Here is a 27767-nt window from a genome sequence, read left to right as displayed (position 1 = left end):
GCTACCACCAATAAAGCCCAAACCATTGTATGGGCATGTGCCAAATTCATCCATTGACAATCAATACAGTTTCCCATCACCAATCCAAACTAACTTCCCCATCAACACCCCATGTCATCCTGCCATTGCATTAATTCCCTTAGCTAATCAACACTACCTCAAATCAACTTTCAAACAAAAATAATATATTCAATGTACAAACCTACAGTTCATATCCCAAAAAGTGACCACTGCCAACGAAATACTTAGTTCAACGATCTCATGAAACTAAATACTTGTGTTTGCATATTATACATTTTTTTTAAATGTTGTACTACTTTAACTACCCCTCTGTATTGCCTGCTGTAATCGTTTCACTCTATTTTTCATTTTTTTCACTCTACAGACGGCCTCATCTTTTTCAAACCCTAATCAGTATCATACACTATTGTCATGTAATGTCTTCTGCTCATCAAGGTGCCAAACTCACGTTGTGGAGGTTGAGATTCAAATGGCATCATCATTTTGGGCCTCATGCCACGCCGTCCTGCCAGTGTAGACATGCTGTCTTCAGACTCGTGTCCTAAGGAGACAAAACAAAATCATCAGGTTACAACTTGGTGGTCACCTTACCAAACACAGACACCAAAGGACACTTTAGGATAATCATAGGAAGAAATAGTTGCCCTGGTATTATGTAACTATAGATTGCCAAATTAATTTTTCATATTTAGTTGCTCCGCTAAAATTCTTTGCTGCTGTTGACTTTGCTCTTATTTACTCAAGTGTGGCAACCATAACCCAATACATAAGGCACTGCCAAATCAGCAAAGCCATGACCGTGGAACCAACCCCTTAGAATGAAATAAAGACCCACTGCTGCAAGAAAGTTTCTCCCTTCAATTCTTCGTATAGGGTGGACCGATTGAAATATCAAATAATGATATGAATCGATTGACAGGTAAATTCAGTAGCTGAAGCAAGTCTGCAGCACAGTTCTGGAAACCTGACAGGAATCCTAGTAATATAATGATATAGTTTATCAACATGACTGCGTAGTGTGCAAAAATACGAACAGCAGCCGAAAGTCATGTACATACACCTAATACCTAGCTAATACCATGGCATAAGATATTCGTATTAAACTGAATGGGACCACAGGCTCCTGGGTACCCACCCACTTACAAGGTCAACAAGTAAAGACACACCCCACCATTAATTTGGACATATATTCCCAGCTCCCAATGGGAGAAACCTCAAACGACAAGGTAGCACTTTCAAATGTTTTTCCACATAAGGGAAAGGTGATCGGCACTCCGAGAGCTGCTTTGATGGTTATACTTTTTCCTAATGAGAGTGGAAGATATATAGGAAAGCTTTGGAGCATGACCGAAGTATATTGGAAAGCTTAGTAGAAAAATGTGTGTTTATACACAGCACTTCTTGGTACTGATAGACCTCTGTCAGGTCAAGAAAAAGAGAGAGCTTCCTTAAGTTTAATAATTGTAGGACCTGATTAACAATCAGGCTAAGAGGTCTAACCAGGAGAGATAGATTCCATGTGACCCTGACTGATCTGTTGGTTCTGGTCTGTAAAATACCAAGGTCCACAATAATTCTGGGTCCAGAAACACTAGAGGCAAGGGCTGCAGGTACAGTTGTAGCTTGTCTAAACACCGGACCCCCAAAAGCTTCTCGGGGAGTCGACAACGCTCACCGGACCATCTTCCAAGATTGGGTATTCCTCTCACAGACATTCGACCCTTAATTCTGGCTCAGAGCAGGTGGCAAATTGGGAAAAAAAACAGAATTAGATCATAGTTGTAAAACATTCTGGCATGTTTACCGTGTGGTTTAACATTGCAGAGGAGTGGCAATAATTCCGGCCACCCTACACTGCTCAACTCTTAATCAAGACCTTAGTCTGATGGCTACTTTCCATTATCAAATTGTTGGTAGTCTGCTACAAAGTGATGAGAATGGAAATTACATCTACGTCATTTTAAGAGTCTCCCATGCCAGTACCATGTACATTGTAAGATGTATTCATGGTACGCTCATTTCCCTGCTATAATGGGCACCTCAACTTTTCTATTGTTGTAAAATGAGCCAGTCGCTGTGTTTATGAATGATGGTCGAGGGATTGGCAAGAATGTTTTAATCAGGTCTGGTACTTTTCCTTGCTCTACGTGCAGGGAGATTCCACATCAATAGAGAAAGGGGAAGGCAGTACCAGATAGCTTAAGTATTGCTAAACAGAGTGTGGCAATATTTCGAGTAAAATCTTGATTCGCTTCTGGAAGAAGTCTCAAGAGCACAATTTGGCTGAATGCATGCAGAATACATCACAAAACTGCACAGCAGGTCCTTAACTAGTACATAATCGGAGAACGCCTTGGATGCTAGCTCGAGCCTCCACTATAAAGCATTGTAAAAAGGAAGGAGGCAAACCCTTCTTTAAGTTCAACTGTTCAATGAAGGAGAAACTCTAAGGAATCACCAGAACTTATGAAAAGCTAATAACTTTGGTCACTACAGGCATTACAGAAATAAAGAGGAGATGTTTATATGAGGGCCCGTAGGAGGATACATTGGCAAGGACCTAAGAAACATCACCCTGGTCACCAGCAATAATCCTCTATTACAACATAACATTTGTAAAATTATCCAAACAGTAAGATTCTAAAAACAAGTTGCAATATACCTGTCCCAAGGTTTTCCATTCACCTGACATCAATTGGCACATTATTGGCCAAAACAGGTTATTAAGCCAGAATCCACATCTTGACATTTACAATCAATGAGTACTAGCTCATATATAGACATTGCTGTATGTGCACACAAACATTACCAAGCAGCCTTAACAATGTAGCTCCAGCTTAACCAACTTGCACAAGGACAAAAGCAGCATGCCAAACTCTGTGTTGATCAAACAGGTCAAATGTTATAAGGGGTGGGAGTGTCCAAAAAACGTTCTTTGGTCACAAACTGGATTTTCCCACAGAATATGTTCCTCTATATGTAACGTCAAAACTTATGTTAAAAACATTTATTGCGTTTTCCCATTAGGAGCATTATTATGATTTGGTGAAAATCTGCCCAGCCATTTGGGAGATAAATGTGTCCGGTTTGTGCATCAAAGTATGCTTATTTTTCAAACAGTTTACAAATTACTAGCAGTAGGTTGCAAGTACAAAGAATGCCATACTACACATCTGCAACACTTTGCTCATGAGCACTGAGCGGTCACAAAACCTACCCTCTCTATTGTTCATGAACATTAGGAAGAAAAGCAAAAAAACAAAACAAATAAATGAAGCAGAAACGCAGGAGAACCAAATATACATTATTCATTTGTTGTGCAGGTCTGGGATCCAGCCATATTTAAAATTGCTCTCCCTGGCATCGCAGTCAGACTGGGAGAGATCTACGTTAAAGGCCTTCAACCACTACCCCGTTTAGCCTGGCCAGGACAGAGAGAGGAGGGGATTCACAAGTACATCAGGTCTCTTGACCAGGGTGTTTTAAAAATTCACCCCTATGGCCTTACTAAGTGTTAAAGAGGAGTTGTTGCCTCTGCCTTGCTTAATGGCCTAGGAGGAGTGGGCCTCTGATCCCCAAACACTCAGCACCTTGCCCACGCACAAGGAAGAAAAGAAATGACCACTACTCCAAACTGTAACACACCAGTGAGAATTAACAAGACGTTTCAGAGGGTACCAGGGGATGCAGGACACAGAGGGGCATGCTGAGTTGTGTGGGGTGCACAGAGGGGCTCGCAGCAATCAGCAGATATAAGGCACCCTCTGAGGAGCTGCTTGGTGGATAAGTATACAGGAGGATGCAGGGGACATTCACTATCACAATTCCTCACTCATAGATCAACATACCTAATGTCATAAGTCAACAGATCAACAGACCTAATGTCATAAGTCAACAGATCCACCACACCCACTGTCATACAAAAACAAAGAAACCATTTGTTAGACTTGGCATCCTTGGCATGGTTTCCCCTGACTTTTTGCCTCTAACTCCTGTATTTTTGACACTATGCTGGAATTCGTTTTTGCTGGTTTAAATGCTTTGGGCACTTGGCCACTGCTAATCAGTGCCAAAGTGCAAGTGCTCCCTGGTTAAATTATTATTGTGATTGGCTATCCATGATTGGCATATTTGTTTTACCAGTAAGTCCCTAGTAAAGTGCACTGAGTGAGTCAGGGCTAGTGATTCAAATGCTACTAGTGGGCCTACAGCACCGATTGTTGTGCCATCCACACGAGTAGCCCTAAAATGGTGTCTCAGGCCTGCCACTGCAGTGCCTGTGCGCAGTTTGAACGGTCACGTTGTCCTGGCCAGTGTACACACGTGCCAGGCCTGACCCTTCCCTTTTCTTACACATTGGACATCCCTACGGTAGGCCCATTGTACACCCCTGGGCAGGGTGCAGTGTATGTGAAAGGTAGGACATGTACTAACAAGTGTGGGTAATATGTCCTGATAGTGAAATACTGCCAATTTCGTTTTTCACTATTAAAAGGCTATCTTGCCCATAGGATAACATAGGGAATGCTGTTTAACATGTTTACCTGCATATCTTCGTATAGCGGCAAAATAGAAAGTTGGAATCTGGCATCCCTGAACTCAGAATTTAATAACACATATTTTAGTGAAGATGATTTTTACATTTTATGCTTGGAAATAGCACTTTTAGAAAGTGCCTATTTTCTTGTTCAACCTTTCAGTGTGCATCTGCCTGTTTGTGGATTGACTGTCTGGTTTGTGAATGACAGGGGCTGGGGTGGCTCCAGGAGGCTGGGTGAGTCCGCACTAGGCTGAATAGACCTATTTGCATGTAGAGTGGTGGGAGGAGTAGCACCTGGGTCTGAATAGGGCTCTACCTGTCTTCCACAAAGCTGGCTCCACCTCCTGCAGTGCATGTGATGGCCCTGGTCCACACTCACAAAGGAAGATGATGTGCACTGGCAGAGTGCACCCAGAACTTGTTTGGACTGGGTCCAGGACCCCTCACACATAAAGAACAAATACTTATATAAATATCTGAGCTGAAACCCCTAGAACTTAGATTAGGAGAAACTTTGTGATCAAGGAGGAATCCCCATCAAAGAAGAACAGCCAGAAAGACGGAGGAAAAGTGCTGCCATTGCTGAGAGTCCGACCTTCAGTTGCTGTGATTGCAGAGGAAGAGGTTCAAGGGACTGTCTGCTGTGTCCCCCTTGCTTGAAGAGGAGCTGTGCTGTGTACCTATCTCCAAGGGCCTGAGAAGAGCTGTCCTCCTGTTACAACTCAGGGATAAAAAAGTTGCCAAGGACCTTTATAAACTTGCCCTACATCGTGCTCCGCTGTCCCTGCTGTCTCTGCGGCTGTCTGTTTGTCCTTCAGGACGTCGTTTGTGCCACCCGGCTTGCTGGCATGCTTGGCTGCTCTCCACCAGTACCGAGAGCGCCACGTTTTTCACTGTTATCGTCCAGAGATAACAAGCATTAGAAATGCAATCGGGCTCGGATTTATTTGAGTTTGAGCTAATGGCATTGTAAATGCCAATGTATTGTTGCTATGTGTTATGGAGTGTGTTCATGTGGTGTGTACTGCCAGTGATCTCCTTGTGAGTGTGAGAATATTGCACCGTTACTGCCTGTGATGTCCTTCTTGTGAGTGTGAGAAGCTTGCACCTCTGCTGCCTGTGGTCTCCTTGTGAGTGTAAGAAGCTTGCACTGCTGCTGCCTATGATGTCGTTCTTGTGAGTGGGAGAAGATTGCACCTCAGCTGCCTGTGGTCTCCTTGTGAGTGTAAGAAGCTTGCACAGCTGCTGCCTCTGATGTCCTACTCACTACTCTACTCACTACTCTGCACTCACTACTCTACTCTACTCACTACTCTGCACTCACTACTCACTACTCTAATCACTATTCTGCACTCACTACTCACTACTCTACTCACTATTCTACTCACTACTCTACTACTCTACTCACTACTCTACTCACTACTCTACTCACTACTCTACTCACTACTCACTACTCTACTCACTACTCTACTCACTACTCTACTCACTACTCTACACTCACTACTCTACTCACTACTCTACTCACTACTCTACTCACTACTCTGTACTCACTACTCACTACTCTGCACTCACTACTCACTACTCTGCACTCACTACTCACTACTCTGCACTCACTACTCTGCACTCACTACTCACTACTCTGCACTCACTACTCACTACTCTGCACTCACTACTCTACTCACTACTCTACTTTCTACTCACTACTCTACTCACTACTCACTACTCTACTCACTACTCACTTCTCTACTCACTTCTCTACTCACTTCTCTGCACTCACTACTTTACTCACTACTCTACTCTACTCACCTCACTACTCTACTCACTACTCACTACTCACTACTCTACTCACTACTCTGCACTCACTACTCACTACTCTACTCACTACTCTACTCACTACTCACTACTCCTTTATATGTAACTTTTTTGGAGTAAGTAACAGTTCCTTGAGATTTGACTTACCGCATAATGCACCTAGTCCTGGGTTCCACAAGTCCACGTGGTGTATTTTACTTTACATATTAATACGTTAATGCTGTGTAAACCGGGTCTTAACTGCTGCTTGAAGCGTGACCAGTCTAAGCGGCATCCCTCGTTGTTGGATGCGACCGTCTGGCTCATTAATCTTTAACTAATTCAGAAACTGCTATGCTGTCCTTTGAATTTACATTTTTGAGCCTTCAATAAGTAATGCAGCCAGCTTATGTAAGAAGATCTTATTTTACTTCCCAGATATATAATCATATTTTTACAGCAGTGCAAAGGTATGCACCGCCTTCTTAAGTCAGGTATTCAAAAAGGAGTTATTTGAAGCTCCTTCAGGTGTCCGTGGTACATTTTTATGGAACCTGAATCCTCCCCTTGTAGTCTGCCCGCAGGCCCTGGTCTTAAACGTCCTTTTCGAAGTTAGTTGTGACGTGCTTGTTCCGTACTCAGCCTGTTTTGGGTGGTCACTAAACAGATTTCCATCAGTCAGATGCCATGCTGCTCTTTGCAGTAACTGGTAGTGCAGTATGATATTAACAGAGCATTTTCAAACCTGTAGAGTGCAGAGTTTTCTTTAAAAAAAACAAAAACACAAGATGACGGCCTGAACCCCACCCTTTTTTCGTAAACAGGATCAGTTGCATCACATAACCTGTGCTGAGTGCATTTTGTACCGAACACCGAAAAGTGCTTATTGACATTATTTAACTTTGATTGTATGATGTGTACTTTATCTCGGCTACACTATGTTTACAGAGAAAGGAGCTGGAACCACATTCACTCCACAGCCTTCTCAGATCTATGGACATTTTCTGCATTTTAGCGTCTTCCTACCAGGACTTGCAACAGGTTGCTTGATTTCACAGAAGTAAACATGGGTTCTAAAGATTCCAGAGTTCCTTCTAGTTGGAGCAAATGCAGACATCTTAAATCAGTATTATAAATTTGAGTTCCACACTGTCGTATGTAATAACTGAAGGGTTAGGCCTTGTTTTGTGCCCCAGGTTGGTGAACAGTAGAATGCCACCCTGGCATCTGGTGCCTTTAGTTACATATTCTTATAAGTGATGGTGATAGATACAAGTGGAGTATAAAGTCATGAACCCACAGCCTCTTTATATTGCTGTCCTTGCACACAACACATTTTTAGGTCTGGCTTAGAATCGTCTTTCGTGTTATTTAAAAACCCTTTTAAATACATATGTAAATCCATAAAGTCTTTGGATCTGCCCTCTTCATCCAGTGGCCTGTTACATTGTTACTCTCGTTTTGCTTCCGCCCACCGTAGCATACACCGTGGGGTAATAGGTCTCCCACTTTTCATCCATTGACAGGAGAGGGGTTGGCCTAACGGCTCAGGCGCTCGACCTCGGAAACTTGGTTCGAGTCTCGGTAACGACGCCAAAAACCCCGTGTGATTCTGGGCAAATCACTTAATCTCCCCGTGCCTAAAAAAAAAAAAAAAAATAAATGAAAGTGTGTCCTCATGTAACGTAACTGGTGCTATGTAAAGCGCTCTGATAACTGATTCGGTTTGGTTCTAGTTCGCGCTATATAAAAAAAACAACAAAAAAAAACTCTACACTGAGAATGACCACATGCACCAGGGCTTGACGGGCCAATATGTCTTTCATTTCTATTTTATTTGTTCTGTGCGGGTCCTGTAGCTTCCCAACTTGCAATTTTACTATTTTCACTTTTAAAACTGTAATGTCTATTGCATGTGCTAGCAAAAAAAAAAATAAGGGCAGGCTTGCAAGGCTAGACCTGTTGCGCTTGACAATGCTTGTTTTGATTCTCTGTTGGATGCTGTCTCTTGAAGTCTAAGATGGGAACAAATTAATTCACAGGGCAAGATCTTCGTTTACATTTTGAGGATTTTTTCGGTTTTAAAACATGGACGCGCATTACTTGCCATGAGGATGTGAGGCTTGTAATGTTAGCACGTTAACCGGGGGCGACTGCAGCACGACCCTCTTGGCCGCCCCATAAAAATCGGTCATTTGGCTGCAGCACATTAGACGCTTTGAGAGGGGGACACAGCGCCTCATTGTGCTGTGGCGCAATTCTGACATTTAGGACGTGTCGTTGAGGCAGCAAAGCCTTTGTCGGGTGAGAAGAAATGCGACCGGCTCCTCCGAAATAAAAACGCACTGTTAAGTTTACACGACCAGTGATGTCAACACATTTCCCTCTCATCCGGGTTATTTTTGTCGCATATTTGGTTAGAGCGCTGGCTGTCTAGATTTGCGGGGAACGAGGCGCAGTCTACGATTTTACAAAGACCCCTCGCGCCTGGAAAAAAATGCCCCGTACAGCGCCTGCGGACACTCTCTGAAGAGATCAGATGACATTTTTGTATGCAATGCAATGGTGAACGCGCTCGCACCATCTGGATTGCATTACACGGGCACTCTGACAGCTCCTAATTAAGATTAATAAGTCTGCCGTGCGCGAAACCGCCGAAAATATGCCAAATCGGGCACGCGTACATTACATATAGCCTATCACGTAAACGCTACTAAATAGACAGCACAGCGAAGACGAATCACTAGGCAGATGCCATAAAAAACTAAGGAATGTGCCAGCCGGACCCCTTTCTGAATTCTTTTTTTTTTTTTTAACGCATAAGAGCTCGGAAGCTCCGCCCCCCACTTTGTGGTGGCGTAGGCCCGAGCCCTAAAAACAGTGCACTGAGGGCAGGCATCTCTTCCCCACCGGCCCCCGATCGGCAAGATTGCTGCCCTTTAATTTGGTAATCACCGCCGCACCTCGAGCTGTGCGCCTGAGGCCGGATTGGCTGAGGAGAGGAGCCGCAAGAGCCCCCTACCAATTCACTGCCACTGGCCCGGAGTCTGTGAATCGTCACTGCAGTGCCGCGCTGGGATTGGTCCCAGCATGGAGGGTTCCCCTACAACGAGGAGGCTCGTCCCGGCAGAGCTGCATCAAGGAGAGTTCAGCGATGGAGTCCTCTAGCAATTGGGGCTTCCTCACGCACGTCATCGTCGGCGGAGCCGTACCGGAAGTCAGGGAGCTCTGCCGACAAGAGAGCTGCCCCGCCGGAGTTCAGCGCGGACTGCCAAGCCCCCTCCGCATCCTAAAGGTAACCGGATTCTTTTTTCTTTTCCAGTGTTATTGTTTTTCGTATAATTTTTTTATCCTTGTCCATTCCTTAATCCCCTTCCTCCTTTCTCATCTTTCTGGCGGAGGAGGGTGGGTTCGCTAGTGAATCCAGAAAGTCTTAAAGCTGCAAAACTACACCGACAGGTAAGAAACTATACGTTTTGCAGAGTGAATCTTTCTGGATTCACTATGCTGTGCATAGATAGACTTTGTAGCGGTTTAACCTTATTGGGGTGGCTGGGTGGAAGATGCGCACTGGTTACTGAAAATATGCTGTAAGACCTGTCCCACTTGCGCTTCCTTGTTCATTTGAATATCCACACAGTAGTGCTTCGTGAACGTGTGCACTGAAGACCATGTTGCGGCTTGGCAAATGTCTTGAATTGGTGTTTTAGCTAGAAACGCAATTGTTGCGCCTTTCTTCCTCGTTGAGTAAGCATGAGCTGCTCCTTCTAACTGCTGCCCAGCTTGTTTGTGGCATAGTTGTATGGTGTGTGCTATCCATCGTGCAATGGTATTCTTGGTAGCCGGCCGTCCCAAGACACTGCTTGCAAAGGAAACAAAGAGCTGCTTTGTCTTTCTGCACTCCTTTGTTCTTTCTATGTAGTGCATCACTGCCCTTCTGGCGTCCAGTGTATTTAGCGCTCTCTCTGTGCTTATGGTTGGTTTTTGGAAAAAAATAGGTATTTGGATTGTTTGGTTGATGTGGAACCGGGACACCACCTTTGGCATGAAGTGTGGGTCTGTTCTCATTACAATCTTATCACTGTGTATCTGCAGGTATGGTTCTTGAAGTGTTAGCGCCTGCAACTCACTCACTCTCCGTAGTGATGTGATAGCTACTAAGAAGGCCGTCTTTAGTGTGAGCATGTGCAGTGTAACCTTGTGCATGGGCTCGAATAGTGCCTTCATCAATTGTGTCAGTACTACGTTGAGGTTCCAAGCTGGTGCTGGCATTCTGTTTGGGGGTGCGATCCTCTTTGCCCCTTCCAGAGATCGCTTTATGACTTCGGAGGTGAAGAAGCTCTTCCCCGTTTCTCCTCTAGTATAAGCCACAATTGCTGCTAATTGTACCCTTAGGGATGTGTAGCTTAGTTTGCTTTGCAGCAGAAGCGTTAAGTATTTTAGCACTGTTGATTCCCTTGTGATTTTTCTTTGCAAGTTTTCCCTAATGCACCATTCTGAGAATCGCTTCCACTTTGCTACGTAGCATTTCCTTGTGGTATGCCTCCTTGCCTCCCTGAGCACTGCCATTGTGCTGGCTGGTAGCTTGAGGTGTGCAAACTCTAGGTCTTCAGGAGCAAAGCCGCCAGGCTGACGCTCTCTGGCTCTGGGTGTAGCACCCTTCCGTTCTGCATTGTTAACATGTCTCTTCTGTTGGGGAACTTGTGCGCTGGTGCCTGCGCCATCTCCACAACTTGCGAGAACCATGACTGTCTGGCCCACTGACATGCTATCAGTATTAGTGTCATGTTGCTGATCCTGCATTTGCCGAGTACCCTGTGTATCAGTGGGATCGGGGGAAAAGCGTATGCAAATGTCTTTGACCAACTTATCCATAGCGCATTCCCTTGTGACCGATGGTCTGGTTGTCTGGATGCGAAGTGTTGGCATTTTGCATTCTGGTGTGTTGCAAATATGTCTATCTGCGGTGTACCCCACTTTTGGAATACCTTCTGTAATTCCTGTTGGTTGATCTCCCATTCGTGTGAGCTGACATCTGCCTGCTGAGCCTGCCTGCCACCACGTTGTCCTTCCCTGGGAGCTGTATTGCCAGTAGGTCTATCCTTAGTGGGATGGCCCATGACCATATCTCCTGTGCTAGGCTTGCTACTGACTGCGTTCCAGCCTGCTTGTTGATGTAGAACATTGTTGTGGTGTTGTCTGATTGGATCAACACCCTTTTCCCGTACAGCTGCTTCTGAAAAGCTTTCAGGGCTAGGAACACTCTTCAGTTCCAGGTAGTTGATGTGCTTGACCGCATCCTGTTGCGACCATAGCCCGCTCACCTTCAGTCTGTTCATGTGGCCGCCCCACCCCAGCTGGAAGGCGTCCGTTGTGATGGTCACTGTTGGAGTTGGTTGTGTGAAAGTTTTCCCCTGTGATAGGTTTTGTTCGTTCCACCACGCCATTTCCTGATGCACTGCGTGTGCGACAACACTAGATCCTCCCAACTCCCGGTTGCCTGTGACCATTGCTGCTGTAGCCATTCCTGGAATGGCCTCATGTGTAGTCGAATATTTTGGACTAGGTGAATGCAAGACCCCATCATTCCCATCAGCTTGCTCACCTTCCTCACTGTCAGAACTTGCTCCCTTCGGTAATTACGTGTTTCATTCAGTATCGCCAAAGTTCTCTTCCTGCTGGGGAACACCTTGGCCTGTATGGTGTTGATCTCTGCCCTTAAGAATATCTTGACTTGCTCTGGCTCTGTTGACGATTTCTTCCAATGAATCGAGAAACCCAGTTCTGTTGGTGTTAGTATGACCTGCTGGATGTGTAGTTTGCATTGATCGTACGTACTTGCCTTTACGAGCCAGTCGTCGAGATAGGGGTATACATGTGTCCCCTACTTTCGAAGGTGTGCTGCAACAGCTGCTAGGCATTTTGTAAACACCGTTGGTGCGGATTTTAGTCTGAATGCCAGTACTGTGAACTGGTAGTGGCTTTGGTTGAACACAAACCTTAGTAGGTACTTGTGTTTGTGGTTGATGGGAATGTGTAGGTATGTGTCCTTCAAGTCTATAGTAGCCATGAAGTCTCCTTGCTCTACTTGTGGTATTACCTCTTGTAGGGAGGTCATCTTGAATTTTTGAGTCCTTATGAATTTGTTGAGGAACCTCAGATCTAAGATAGGTCTTAGTGTCTCGTCCAGCTTTGGTACTAGGAAGTAAGTTGAGTAAACTCCCTTGTTCCTTTGGTTTTGCAGTACCACTTCTATTGCCTCCTTGCTGAGCAATTCCTGTGCCTCTAGTTGCAAGAGCGATAGCTCCTTTGCTGAGTGTGCCTTTCTTCTAGGTTTTCTGTCTGGAGGTTGTCTTTCTAACTCTATACAGTATCCGCATTAAATGATGTTTAGGATCCATTTGTCTGACTTGACCTTCCTCCATTCCTGGATAAAGTCTCTTATTCTTATCCCTACTGTTGAGTATTCGAGGTACTGCTTGACGTTGAACGTTTTGTTGCATCTTCTCCCTTTGTTTTCCCGCCCACCCTGGGGTGTTGCTAGGGTGGGGGCGTGATGCATGAAGGAGTCACTTGGTTGAGGGCTGTTGTCCGTCCTTTTGTGCCTGTCCTCGCCCGTTTCCGTGCCCTCAAAAGGACTGTCCCCGGGGTTGGTACTGCCAGTTCTGCTGTAGCTGACCCGGCTGCTGCTGGCCTTGATTGTTCCCTTGATAGCCTTGCTGGAATGTTTGGTGCAATGTGGTTGGAACATTGCCTCCACTTCTACCACCCGGTCTCCTAGTGGGTGTGCCTCTTCTCATCCCCCTGAACTGCAGCGCTCCCATGGACCTTGCTGTCTCATTGTCCTTCTTGAGCTGTGTCAACTTGTTGTCCACTGGTGTGCTGAACAGTTGCTCTCCATTGAAGGGTGTATTTAAGATGTTGCTTTGTACCTCCGGCTTGAATCCTGAAATTCTCAGCCATGCTAGTCTTCTTTCAGTCACCCCTATCATCATTAGCCTGTTAGATGTTTCTGCAGCATCCAGTGCCGATTTTAGGCATGCGTTCGCCAAGTTCATTTTTTCCTCTACCAGGTGAGCAGCTCTCTGTTGGTACTGATCTGGTAGGAGCTTTAGGAGCTGTCTGACTTCATCCCAGTGTTGGTGTGTTGCCCTGTTGAGCAGGGCACTGGAATTCGCAATGCACCAGTGTATTGCCGCATTTCTCTCCACCTTTCTCCCTGTGAGGTCCATCCTTCTACTCTCCTTGTCTGGGGGTGGTCCTGTATTTGTGGGAACATTGGCCCTCTTCCTAACTGTTGCTGCAATTATGGAGTTGGCTGGCACTGAACCCTGAATGTATGCAGGGTCTTTTGAGGAATGTTTGTATTTTTTCTCTGTTCTAGGCGTCACAGCTTTGCATACAGCTGGCTAATTAAAGGTCTCTCTTCCCTGGTCCAGCACACTGGGGAGCATGGGTAGGAAGTGGCTTCTGGTCTGCTGAGGCAGTAGAGTTTCCGGGAGAAAACATGCCTTGGGCTTCTCCTCCTCCATTTTCACTCCATAAGTCTGTGCAGCCTTCTGCACAGCCATGTTGTAGATCCCTATGTCGTCTGGCGGCGAAGGCCTCGAAGGATAAGTGTCTACGCCCTCTTCCGGCGATTCGGCGTCGAGATCTTACCAATCCACGTCTTGTGCCTCCGAGGACGTTGAATCCCGGTAGGATTGCAGATCTTCGTTGCCATCTCCCTCGAAATAGTAGTCCTCTTCTCCAGGTTCCTCGACTGGGTCGGGTGTTTTCGGCGGTCCTGCATCTTCGTCGTACCTTTCGACCTCGAATTTCGGCGGGATGGTGTATTAGCTCATCTTCTCGTCGAAGTCCTTCTTCAGCTGTAGGATGCTCGCCATTTCGGCCTCGAGCCTCCTCTTCTTCCTCTCAATCTAGGCGGCATGTTCCGCGTCGAGGTTTGGAGCGCTTCTCTTTGAAAACGTCGAAGTTAGTCCCTCTTTTCTCCGCGCTGAGGTGTCCTTCGCGAGAGCTACCTTCGACGTCTTTGAGGTTTTTCGACGATTGGGAGTCCTTTTCGAAGGATCCGCTCAGCTGGCTGTCTCTGGAGGCTGTTGCTTTCGAATGTTTCGAGGATTTTGCTTCACCCTTACGAGCCTTGTTCAGGGCTATTGCTTCACTCTTTCAAGCATCGCTTGGGTGTTTAGGGGTCGACGACTCCCTTACCTCCTTCCGACGATTTCTTAGGGACCTCGACAACCGTGCAGTCCTCAGGTCCTTTGGCAATGTTGTCCTCTTCTCCACTGGAGAGGCCCAGGTCTCGTAGCGATGGAGGTGGCCCTTGCATGTTGTGGTTCGCCCTTTTCTGCCTCTTCCTTACTCTGAGGGTCTTGGGTGTAAACACCGAGCAGGCGTTGCGGTCTTCGCTTCTGTGGTCGAGCGGCAAGCAGAGGTTGCAGACTGGATGCTGGTCCTTCTGTGCGTACTTGTGGTGGCAATTGGTGCAAAACTTGAACGGCGTTTCGTCCATACCAGCACTCAGGTAGCCACCTGCGAGTGCATTCTCCATCGAATGTCGAGGTTTGTCCGTAAGGCTTCTACCTTGTCGCTCCGGGTACCTGACCTGTAGTCGGTGTAGTTGAAAACTTGATTCTTCGTCTAATATCTTCGATGTTGCTTGAATTCCTCTTCCAAAACAATGGAACTCGGCAACGATCCAGACCCAACGGCGAAAAAAAGAATCTGAAGATGGCTACCAAAGGTGGTAGCTTCTGCAGGAAGCGTGCCTAGGTCACGAAGGACACCAAATGATGGGATATCGACGCCCACCTGGGCCACGAAAAAAAAAAAGAAGAAAGAAAAAATGCTGCAATTCCGGACCCAACCACTAGATGGCGGAATAATGCACAGCATTGTGAATCCAGAAAGATTCACTCTGCAAAACTGAGTAAACATGTGTAGCACATTCCGTGCTACAGTGTTTTTTTTATTTTTTATTAAGGACACCATTCTTACAGAGAATCTCTCTACGCCAGGAGCGTTGTCATTAAGGGCACCACTCTTACAGAGATTCTCTCTACTCCAGGGGCGTTGTTAAGGGCACCATTTTTAAAGTGACTTTCACTACGCTAGGAGCAGGAGTCCTATATTTATAAGGACTTAACCACTTCCATAAGTCTCGCAAGTACTTTTTCTACAAAAGTACATTGCTACAGTGAACCTGTGACTGAAGAACCATTATTGGAAGAGAGTATTTTTGTATGTTGGATTCACGTCGTTTTGACTCTGCCTAACCAAGATTTATATTTTTTAAAATAACTTGTGTAGTGTCCTTTTGCGGTGTTTCACTATTTTACTGAGCGTGTTGGTAAAAATACTTTACACATTACCTTGGGGATAAGCCGGTCTGCTCGTGCCTAGCTCCCAAGGGGGTGAGCAGGGGTTATCAACAGTGTGTATCCCCCTTACCCTGACTAGAAGTAAGGGTCCCTTTTAGACAAAGGTACTTACCTGCGCCAACTAGCGACCCCCAGATCCAACACCATTCTACATCCAAATAAACATCATAGAACACATCTACCATATAGCCACAAATGTAACATGACACGTCCAGAGAGCAACCCTCACACTTAAATACAGCCACCAACATGCTTTCTTTTCAAATCCTTCTTTTCCTACTTTAAGTAGTCTATTTTGCATATTTTCCTAGTTCTGTTTGTACACTATGCACTCTTTTATTCTTCTTTATACATATTTTTTTTTACTAAGTGTATTTATCCTGCCCTTTTGTTACAAAGGTCACTTTAACAACTTGTACGCACAGGCCATGAACTGGTTGAATGCAATTATAAATGAATTAAGAAAGTGAAGTCAGAGTAACAGGATATTTGCAATATTCTACGCGAATCTGGAGGGTCTTCCGCTTAAGAACTGTCCCATCACATGATGGGCACACATGGCAGTAAGAATGCCTCACCACCTTGTCGCTGATTATTCTGACCAATTAAACTTTTTGAGGACAATGGTAAGCACAATCCCTGCACACCATAAATCATGTGACTCACCAAGCCAACACTTACCGCGGTACGAATTTCGACGTTGATGGATTGGGCCATCCATGGCATTATCAACAGGAGTAACATCTTGGGAATTGCGAGGTATCGGGGTGTCTGTCATAATTGGGTTCGGGTCGGGTGATTTGTCAGTGGGTTTCAATTCCAACCTCTCGTGGTGAATCCAGAGGTCTGGAGGTTTCACATCCTTGGAGCTCCCTTTGTACTTATGAGACCCGTTCACAGATTTACATGCTGCTCTTTTCCTATTTAAAATAACCAAGTAAAATAAACAACTAGGGAATTTAGACACATCACAGAAAAAGTTAACACTTACGACCCATATGGCAGGTGTCAGAAATTTAGAATTATGAAAAATTGACAAGCAGTTTTTTGGAACCATGCTATTTTGTAATATCACCTTATATGAATTTATTGGAGGAATTCCCCAGAAACACTGCTATTGAGTTAGGAGATAATGGGTATATCTGAGGCAGAGAAAGAAAGACTCGGAAATAAAGTTGGGAGCATAAAAGGAAGTTTGGAAACAACAGGAAAAGGGTGGGAGAAAGTTGCGGAGGTGCTAATGAGCAATAAAGCTGAGAGGATGAAAGTAGCAAGGAGACAGTCAATTAGGATAAATAACGGATGTAAGAGGGTGAAGGTTATGAGCATGACAGGAGAAAGGAGGCATAGCCACTGAACGATTTGGTCGGAAAATTACACCAGAAACTACTGCTCCTGGTATTTAGTCACTTTTAATTAATTGTTCTCTCTTGGAATCCAGCAGATCAAACCAGTAATCCGACAGCTTTTCACAGGCAAGAAGGTATCCAGTTCAGAGATGAGAGACAGTGGGGTAGAGGGAATGTTCTGCAACTACTTCCAAATAGTTACATATGATATTAGAAAGGCTGACCTCTTAATAATATGGTAACTTTCTCCTGCACAATCCTTGTCCAAAATATGTCAATCAATAGCGGTAACCATACATTTTCAGGGGTGCTGGTTCGCCAAGCGCGAGGCCAAGAAATCATGTCTATCTATTAGCAAGGCATTCAGGGAAGAGCACCTTGAGACTAAACACAAAAACAGGATGCCAGGATTCAAATCAACCCGCAGAAGTCCCCAAGAATTATAACCTATCCAGCCTCTGACACCACCCACCAGGTACAGTAAATCTAACTGTAAACTAAAATAAAACTATCCTTCAATGAGAACGCTCTGTCATTGGAATCGAAACCATTCACCTTATCTGAATTTACTGGTGTTACTTTAATAGCTTGTGGAAGTCGCACACCAAAATATATACCTACAACGATAAACCTGAAAAACTATTCAGAGTCAAGATATTTTTCACTCTTCGGAGATCGTTCATAGACTACATTTTTAAAAGATATGCAAAACATCTTGTGCAAAATAGCATAATAAATAAAATTAAATGAATATCATAATTCACTAAAAATAAATGACAGTGTGTAAAAGCTGAAGGAAGCAGTTTACAAAAATAAAGACTTACTAAGTATTAGTTTGGTTATTCAACATTAAGGCATAGATCAAGAGCGTGAACTTTTTTTGATTCTGGTAGGATTTGTTTCTTGGTATTTAACCATTGTTGATTTATAGAGAAATGAACAAAGGAGAAATATCTAATACATATATATTGTAAAAGTGGCAGATCATTCTAAGACTGAGAGATATGCGATACATCTGATACTTCCCTTAAATGCACCCAACAACCTTTCCATTTTGAGAAATTTTTACAATATGCTTATCACAGTCATTCATCCTTTCTTCAAGGAGAAAAACGTATAATCAGAAAGGGTTAGAGACATGAACCAATGCTCATAAATGCACCTTTACGATAATATAAAGTTGAATTTTGAAATGCTGCATAACATTGTGAAATTGTTCAATAGGTGAAGACATCTGCTGAAGTTCACTGAAGCACAGTGAAAGTCACACTGGTAACCAATGTGAATCCTGGTGAGTGCAAAATATTTTAATCCCTAAAACCATATTATTTTGGGTTAAGGTAGGATCAAAATATTATAACTTCGACGTTAATGCAACAATTTGGTATCTGGGGGCACAGGCATAACTTTAGGATGATGCTATGCAAAGCATGTTACTTTTATTTTATTCCCGAGTTCATAATTTGCTTTATCCGGAATTAATTTCTAAAAGGATGCTAATATTTACTAACTGCTATGCTCCAAATACTGGCTTATAATAAAGAAATACTCAAAGATGAAGGGTACCTGCATTGCATGTACAACATTTGTCAAATGTTATTGATGGAGGACATCATAACATTGAAGATGCAACCATTTATTCCCTTACATATCAACTGAAACAAATTTCAAGCAAAGGAATCTCTCCCAAAAAACTCTTCTTGCTTAAACTAATTTAACTGGAAGTTTTTAGCTAGAATTCTGGAATTTATGAGTCTTTACGAGATTCCTACTCAAACACACTGGGACACAGGAATGCCAGTGTAATGGCAAGTCTCTGGGCAGGGAACAAGGGTATGGAGGCTGGGAATGGCTTTACCAGGAAACAAAATCAAATAATATGTCTCAAACGAAGGACATTATGCCAAATAGCAACGGTGCTAGGCAGTCCACTACTGCATCTGCGGTGCTAGAAATGTAACTAAGGTTTGGTGTCATAAGTGGAGAGAGATAGGTCTGATATCCGTGGTGGAGCGTTAATATCCCAATCTACAAGGTTTCATACTTTTTCTGCTGACAGGATGACGAGCGGAGAGTGCACATGATAGCGACTACCACTGCGATGAGGACCGTGATAGCAGCAACACAGACAATGATGATCAGCATGATATTGTTATCCATGCCAGTGGGGCTCCCATGGGGGCTGTTATTGCCTGTGAAGAGAGAAATATAAACATGTTTTCAGTGCACAAACCAGCAGCCTTGCACATTAGAAATAAACGTCATCAGCAGAGACCATATTACATTCCTCTAAGGTATGTGCAGCACACGTTAAGGCATTCATTAGCATACAAATGTTTTAAGAACATTCAGTATCCCTATAACTTTCTAGTACAGGCATATCATTCAAGAGGAAGTGAGCAAGGACTGAAGAGAATTGAAACGCAGTTTAAATGTCAACAATTCTACAGGGAGACACTTCGAATCAAGGACTGAAACTTTCACAGAGACCAGCTAGAAGTGGTGATTGGAACACAATCATCTTGGAAGGCTATTTCAGCGAGATTGAAATGCTAGAAAACAAAGACCAACACAAAAATAATCAGGTTACCTAGACCTGTTAAGGATTAAAGGCAGAAACTTACATGAAGAGTAACTAAAGAACAAGGGGCTGATCATATCAGAAGTTTTAATGTCTTGCTATCCACAATATCCATGAATGAGAGAGACTGGTATAAACTTGTGGTTTTTTTTTTTGCCTGTAGGCAGGGCAAGATCAATTACTTGTAAATCCTATTCAAGATTATGTTGAACATGGAGCGAGTGGGCTCATGACATTGCTGGCCTTTGGTAAAAAATAGAAAATGGGGTCATATCAATGAAAAGTGTGTAAAAAACAGATGTAAACAAAGGCTGCTTGCCAAGCCACCTCAAGTTAGGTACCTGAAAGCAAGCAAGAATGTACAGGTAGAGGCTAGGAGCAAACCATACTTTTACAGCCTCTAGGTTCTCCATACATAGGACCATTTATATTTTGAAAATATGCAATGGACCACATTCTCAGAAAAGAAACAGGCGAGGTTAATAGGATAGAGTCCTTTGAAAAAGACAGTTATCACACAAGTTCATATCATGAAGCTAAGACCTACCTCAAGGTTAGTGAGGTTTTATGCCACTCTGTTAAAATACTCCCTACTTTAACAAACACATTCCCCACCACCCATGGACCTCGATGGCATGATACAAAGAAAAGGTACAGCATCAGAGAGACATTACCGCTGGTGGATGCTCTGTTGTCAAAACCCATATCTGGAGGTCGAATTCCTCTTCCCTGTGATCCCGAGGCTAAAGGAAAAAAATGGGACTGTTAGCTTGAGTTTTATTAGTACCTCAAAACTCACAAAGACATCATTGGAATAACAGGTGCCACCTCTAAAAGAGATAAATGTCATCTCGAAAACAGCAACTCCAGTTTTGATCCTTGCTGGATTCTTTACAGGCCCAAATAACTTGAAAACTTGCGAGTTTTAAGTATGATTCATAAAGCACAGTGTCTGCCAATGAATTGGACACATGCATACACAGAATAACACAACATTAATACCCTAACTTCCCCCTCAAAGCGCTATTTTGGTGAGTAACACGCTACTCCTGTACGAAAATAGGATTAGTGGTGAATTAGTCTGGGGAAATATGAAATTCATTTGAGCAGTGGACATGTTAGTCTGTCATTTGGATCGGAAAGGATAGTAGAGGGATTTAAGAGGACCAGTTCATTCATAGTGTATTGTAAGTGGATACCTGGAGGCGTTTTCTAGGATGTGAAGAAGTCAATTACTGGGGGTCTCCACTACTGGAAGTGCTTGTGGAGGACTTGTGGTTGTAGTTACCATTCCTGGGCTTGTTGGCGACTCCTTAACAGGTACACAGTCATTGTCCACCCCGGATGGCGTTCCACCGAGAGATGGATCTTGTTGAGGTTTGTGCAGTGCCAGATATCCTGTGCTAGGGCAGACAACTAGGGAGTAGCCAACCCCTGTTTCTGGATTTAAAACATGGCTGCCATTCAGTCTTTATGAGGACCACTTTGAATGAATGAATTAATAAATAAAAGGATTTGTAGAGTTCACAGCTGCACCAGGGAGTATCCCAGCACTGGCACTTTGATATCACCAGCTGGTAAAAGGCTTTGAGAGCTAGATGGATGACCAACAGTTCTAGCTAATAGATGTGTCTACCCTGGCTGCGGGTGGCCCAAGTACCTTGCAGAGTCATGTTGCTGTGATGAGCACACCATCCAGTGAGCGATGCGTCGGTGTTAACAATCACCTGTTGGTAAGGGTTCAAGAAAGGCTGGCAGAGAATCAAGGTTCTGCTGTTCCACTACTGCAGAGAACGGCGGGCATCGGCCTTTAACAATACTAGATATTACCGCTGACCCTCCACTTCTGACCATTTCCTCATAAGACACTGCTGGAGTTGGTGCATGTGTAACCTAGCGTCTGACAATTGTTATGCAGGATGATATCATACCCAGGAGCTTCATTACAGTTTTTACAGTTAGAAAACAAGAGTACTGTAGAAGCAGCAGCAGTTCTTGGAATGCCATCACCCTCTGTTGGTTGGGTTATGAATCCAGGAAGGGCTGGATCATTGGGGTTTGCATTTACCGCGAACCTTTGGCTGTGCCGAAGTGTTAGACCTGCCTGCATGTGTGGTAGTCATTGTTGCCTGTTGCTTCTCTTAGCCAGTTATCGAGGTACAGGAGAACACAAACTGAAGGTACTGGAGATGAGCAGGGTGCTTGGGGGTGTGGATGTACGGCTTCTCGAGGTACAATGATGTCAGGAAGACCCCTTGGCAGAGCAGCGGCATAAGGTAGTTATATTGAGGAGCCCCGCTGAACTATTGCTAACATCCACTGATCTGAGGTGGATTCCTTCAAGCGAGTGTTCAAATCTGTGACCCGAGCCCCCCCCCCCGCCTTACCCCCTCAGTGGTGTGTAATTGGGACAGAGAGTTGCAGCATGAGTGAGTCAGTGCTTACCTCTGCCCTTGCTCTTGCCATTGCTATCCTGTAAATATCCCTTGAGTATCCTCTGTCTGCCTGTCTGACTTGTGAAACAAATGCTGTATGCGCAGATAGGTTTGTGACAGGCAAGAGGCCAAGTCAGTGGTGGAGGAAGTGGAGGCGGTGATTGTCTGGGTGTGAGATGCTGGAGTGGAGAGCTTGTTGTCTAGTCCTTGTGCTTCTTGGGCACCGGATGTGGTGACTCGAAAGAGAGCTCCTCCTCTAATGTCAGCATCCGTGAATTGGGGACAAAGAGGTTGAAGCTTTTCCTGGGGCAGCTGTGGTAGATAAAGAGCCGCTTGTGCCTTGAGGCATGTTTTTATGCCGGGAAGGGAGTCTCGGATTCTCCTGTCTCGGCGTCAAATATGTCCACTTGAAGCTCAGTCTTGGAGGTGTTCGAAGTGTCAAATTCGGCCTCGAAGTTGGAGCTTTGTTGCCTTTCTGAAGAGAAGGGGCGATGATCATTGAGGCTTGACAACCTTTGCTAGGAACTTGCTGGACTCCATAGCCTTGTTTCGGCGCCAGCCGGAGTTTTAGAGGAGTCGGAGGGTGAGACTTTTTCTGCCCTGCTAATGGCTCGCTGACCACAGGAGCAGTGCTCTTCCATGGTGTGGGGGTGCTTAAATAAGCAGGGTTACGGCACTTGGCTTTGCACGGGAATAATACCCACGCCCCTCAGTAGTGTGTGTCCCTCATGATGTCAGCTCTTAGAACATCCCGTCCTGATCTTCATCGGAGGCTCTGGAGTCTCAGGCCTCTGTCCAATAGGTAAGAGTAGAGTGCTGTTCCCAATGAATAGAGATCAACTGTGCAGTGATTGTTATCAGTCATCAGTCTCAAAAAGTGGAGCAGCTTGGCCCAAAAATCCTGCAAGGATCACATTTCGATCTCAGAGCTATTGCTGAATGCGTCCAAACATGATGGCAGAAAAGACAATCTGAGGTGGAGTCGATTCCCGAATGTATTGTACACTAAGGGAAGTATGCAGAGAATGTATATCTACAGCCAAACATGCTACAAGCGTAATGTTTCCTAATCAAATATGACAGTAAATTAGTATTTTTAAATACAGGACAGCATGGTTTAACTATGCTCTAATTGTCTGATGTAACTTGACTTTTATAATTTGAGAGTTCACATTTAAGTCAGTCTGGTAGCTAGTTTATGTGTCATTAGAGGACAAGGCTGTTGTGCATTACAAGGCCCATTGTGGTAATTGTACACAACACATTTCTCACTCTCAAAAACGTGGCAGAGAACAACACAGGGTTAACCAGAGATTGCATTGCATTATCTAGAAATTACTCTTGATAGAGATGAGCATTAGCAATATATTGTAGTACCAATATCTCTCTCTAACATACGAAAGCTGGATAGATTTTGCAGCCAGACACTGTCTTCTCTTATCACTCTTGTTTCAGCGAAGCATGTTTTTTTAATCACGTTCTATGCATCTCAAATTTAGGAAACCAATTCAAACTACAACAAAGAACTCGCAGACGCATGACAAATTAGTTTTTACATGAAATGGTGGCATTTTTGAAAAACAGCTTCATGCCAAACAAAGTGTACAGAAGGTAAATATGAAAAAAACTGAATCTCCCTCTTTTGAAAGCACTTCTGACAACAGTGAAGTGAAGGCTTGGTTTGTTAAAATCATCACTGTAAGACGAGGGTGTGATAGTGGAGACAAAGCATTGCATTACCTTGATCATTGGGCATTTTATCAGAAGATTCGGCTACCAGGATAAGGCCAGCATGAAAAATTTGAGAAACAAAGAAAAGAGGTCAATCTAATTCTATAAGGATATTACTACAGGAAGCTGATTTTCGACAAAGTGGCAGAGGTGGTGATGTGCAAACATCAAGCCTACCATTATGAAGATACAAAGAGACCAGTCCTACCAAACACACGAAACAGTGATTATCTACAACACCAAACCTAGTATTTTGACAGGTTAGAAATAGAAAAAAGTATTTACCTGTAAATTTGAATATTCCTCCCCTCCCCCCAATACCTTCCTGGGAATACTGGCAAATCACACAGAAATGACAAATGATAGTATGAAGCTAACCCTAGAGGTAATTCTAGAGGTAAGACTGCTTTCTGCCAAAACATCAACCTCGTTCATTTATCCTGACCCCCACAACAGATTGAGCATCGATAACTATACTACTTCACCTCCAATGGGATAATGCGTGTCAGATGTAAATCTATACAACAAAGGCACGGCTGGGGACTAGAGTAAGATTCTTAGGACGCAGGCAAACATGAAAAAATGATTAAAAAAAATATATGTCAAGTGTTAGGCAAACATGCATCCAAAGCGCATGCAAATCTATAGCACTACAAGCAGCAAACGGATTGTGACAGGTAAAAAACTTTTTTGGTTTGCTTCATGCGCAGCTGTAGATCACATGCTTTGCAAAGCCTAAAAGCTTAACCTGTTCCCTGCAGCTTTCAGGCAGAAGTGGAAGATATGAAAAAGAAGGGCCATTTGGCCAGCTTGTTATTTTGGGCATGCCTGAATGTATACATAGGAATGTTTACTGAACATGTGGAGAGTTGACCAAGTAGCAGCTTTGCAAATGCTTACTAAAAGAATGTTTCAGTTGGAAAGCCATAGTGCCCCCAATTTTATATGCAGAATGTGCCCTAGGTCCAGGTGGTAAAGTATGTTTGCCTTAGTGTTTTACAATCCTCCTAGCTATTCCCAACTTGGAGATTGGGATGCCAAGGTGTTCCTGTGCTAATTCAACAAATAGCTGTTTTATTGTCATAGGGACTTGATATTATTTACAAAGTACAATATAGATCTTCTAACATGTGAAGTATTGTAAAGACCTTTCTATTGGTGACTGTTACAGCGGAAAGAACAAAGGCAAATCAACAGACTGATTACCATGAAAAGAAAATACAAATTTAGGCAACAAACCATGGATGGGTCATGAGGACAACCCAATCCTTTTGAAGCTGAATAAAAGGTTCTTCATTGGACATTGTATGCAATTCACTGACTAAATTGTAGTGGATATGAATTGGGGGACTTAAATGGATGTCTCATAAGTCTAGTTAGGACAATGTTAAGTTCCCACTTGTTCCTTTATTGAAACTTGAGGGAGGTTGAGCCTTTTTTAACCCTTCCATAAATGCCTTAAAGGCTTGCATTCTGAATAATAGTTTCACTATGCTTACTTTGGAGGTATGCTGTAATTGCTGTTAAATGCAGTTGGAAAGTAGAGTATGCTGACTTTTATAAGTGTAGTAAGTTACATGTGATATTTAGTACTATATCTTTTATTTAAACTATTTTTGCAATTTACAAATCTTTTCTATTTGGCAGCGTAACATGCCTGTGTTGCAGGTTTCTTGACTTCCCTCAAAATGTTCAGGCATTTATCTGGAAAGTGCAAATCTACAAATTCTCAAAGATTTCCAGGTGCACATAATCACATACTTTTGTGGCTTGGAATTTGAATGCAGCAGCTGCCATTTGTTTTGCTTGAGCAGGTCTGTACATAGCTGTAGCTTCTCTTGGGGTAAATGGACATATCGAGAAGCAGAAAATCAAGCTTGTCACTCACATATGATATGAGCATTAACGTAGGAAACCGAGATAAATATCCTTGATCAGCTGATCCATACGGCACTGCCTAGGGAATGGAGGTGAGGATACCAGGATGAACAACTTTGTCATCTGGCTTTCTCATAAGTTGTGAGCAGGTCAATTGTTGGAGTGTTCCAATGCTGGACGTATTCATGAGATACCTTTGGACTGGTCTCTCATTTATGGATATGCGGACGACTCCTGCTGCAGTCCACTCCGGGAGATGTTTTGCCAAATCCTTTGTGCAATATGGGACAGCTGTGTTAATTAGGTATAACTTATTTGTTAATGTGACATATCGGAGCCTATTCAATTGAGAACTACTCAGTGGTGAATGTGAGGCACAAAGGGATAGCTAGGCGGCCATAGGTTTCAACATAGTGATGTAAAAGAGATGTTCTTGCTGAGACCACTGACCCAAAAAGGTGAGGTGTAGGATGAAAGCACCCTAAACTATGACAGAAGCATCTCTGTTGAAGGTCACCTGCGGTTGAAGGTTGAGAAACAACATGCCCAGTATTAATATCATTGTGTTGACTGTTATTACCATTAGTTCCACCCAGTTGCTTGTGACAGTTGAGTGGAATATCAAAGTGCAACTGTGCATTTGTTACTAACAAAATACAAGAGGCCATCATACCTAGTATCCTCAAAATCATTCTTACCGTCAGAGGATGTGACATGTAGTAAAGGGGCAAAAACCTTTTGAAAGCCATTACACTGGACTGGGGTAAGTTTTGCCAGTCAATCCACTGAGCTTGGTTGACAAGAAAGCTTGCGCTTGTTGGAAACAAAGATGTGGGTTTTTTCTGATAAGACTTTGAATCGTAACTGAGGGTGAAATAGTATTTAGTGAGTGAAAGTAAGGCGCTGTGCTGCTGCTCCCATTCATCAGCTAGTCAGACAAGTTTATGAAGGCTGTAAATGACTGCATTGGTAATGCACGGCCACAACTTTCAGACCTTTGGTAAACACCATTTGAGCCTTTTGTGACGTTGAACAACAAATCCATGATATGGTAATGTATTCCGCTTATCAAAAACATTAGGCACTGGCAGTAAACAGGATGATGGGCATATGAACAAGGGTATCGTTGAGATCAAAGGTTGCCATGTAGTCCCCTTGTTGAAGATGAGGCAAGACGTCTTTAAGTATGCTCATCTATTAAAGGCTGGATGCAACTTAACAATTGAGCACTCTGAGATTGAAGGCAGGCAGCAGAATATTGTTACATGTGATATTTAGTACTATGACTTTTATTTAAACTATTTTAGTCAGATCCGTCCTCCCTCCAAGGGTGGGGATGCTAGGACCGTCCGAAGCCTCACAGACTAAATACCTGGGATACTAGATCCCTTGCAACAACCAATACTTGTTGTGTCCAGCCTGGACACCAACACCAATGAAGACCGACCTATATGTCAAGGATCTTCAGGGACAGTGAGACCTCCATCGAGAGTGGCCCAGCTGTCCTGTTTTACCCCTTTTCTGCAGAACCAATACAGTGAGCCTCCAACCGCCGCCACCTCAAAGTACCGCTGCAATTGTGCCTCACAGCCAGAGTCCGAGGGAGGAGACAGTGCCAAAGGGATCCTGAGACCCTCATAGGCTGAGCCCACCTTTGAATTTGTCCAGACTGGACTCCCAGTTGCTGCCTGCAGCCTCTTTGTGCAGGCCCTCTCAACCGAAAGTGTCCTCTGATGCACGATCCCGTCGCCTAAAAGTATTCCCCCAGTCCTAGCTTGCAGCCTCTTTACAACCGGACCATTCCCCATTGAAGTGAACAGGGCACCCGACGCTGAAACACACCTCTGCACCCGACCGCCCCAGTGCTGCTCGAGGTGACCAGTTGGTATTGCCTTGGACCTTGCCCATACTCACCGTAAGTCCCGGGGAAGGGTGCCGTAAGTCACTGACAAGTGACTGGATGCAGTATATGTTTTTCCCCCCATAGGATAACATTACCACTCCAGAAATTGCACTTGAACTTTTGAAACCTGTAAAAATTCCTATCTTTAAAAGTAC

General features: G+C 44.0%; 1 protein-coding gene across 10 annotated transcripts in view; it reads right to left on the bottom strand.

The window, feature by feature from the left end:
- NEO1 (neogenin 1) overlaps window positions 1–27767 on the bottom strand; it is a 577741-nt gene that overhangs the window by 26221 nt on the left and 523753 nt on the right. For 6 of the 10 annotated variants that reach the window (XM_078685036.1, XM_078685045.1, XM_078685038.1 and 3 more), the window contains exons 21-25: window positions 23841–23873; window positions 20340–20408; window positions 19129–19276; window positions 16417–16655; window positions 470–562 (exon numbers count right to left, since the gene is read on the bottom strand). In XM_078685036.1, coding sequence (XP_078541162.1) covers window positions 470–562; window positions 16417–16655; window positions 19129–19276; window positions 20340–20408; window positions 23841–23873 — 582 coding nt within the window. The remainder of the gene's footprint in view (window positions 1–469; window positions 563–16416; window positions 16656–19128; window positions 19277–20339; window positions 20409–23840; window positions 23874–27767) is intronic. The other 4 variants (XM_078685037.1, XM_078685041.1, XM_078685040.1 and 1 more) reach the window with 1 other exon arrangement.

Source organism: Lissotriton helveticus, chromosome 3_2 (genome assembly GCF_964261635.1).
Source record: "Lissotriton helveticus chromosome 3_2, aLisHel1.1, whole genome shotgun sequence".
Taxonomy (NCBI): domain Eukaryota; kingdom Metazoa; phylum Chordata; class Amphibia; order Caudata; family Salamandridae; genus Lissotriton; species Lissotriton helveticus.
Note: the sequence above shows the minus strand (reverse complement) of the source record. Positions and strands in the feature narration are given on the sequence as shown.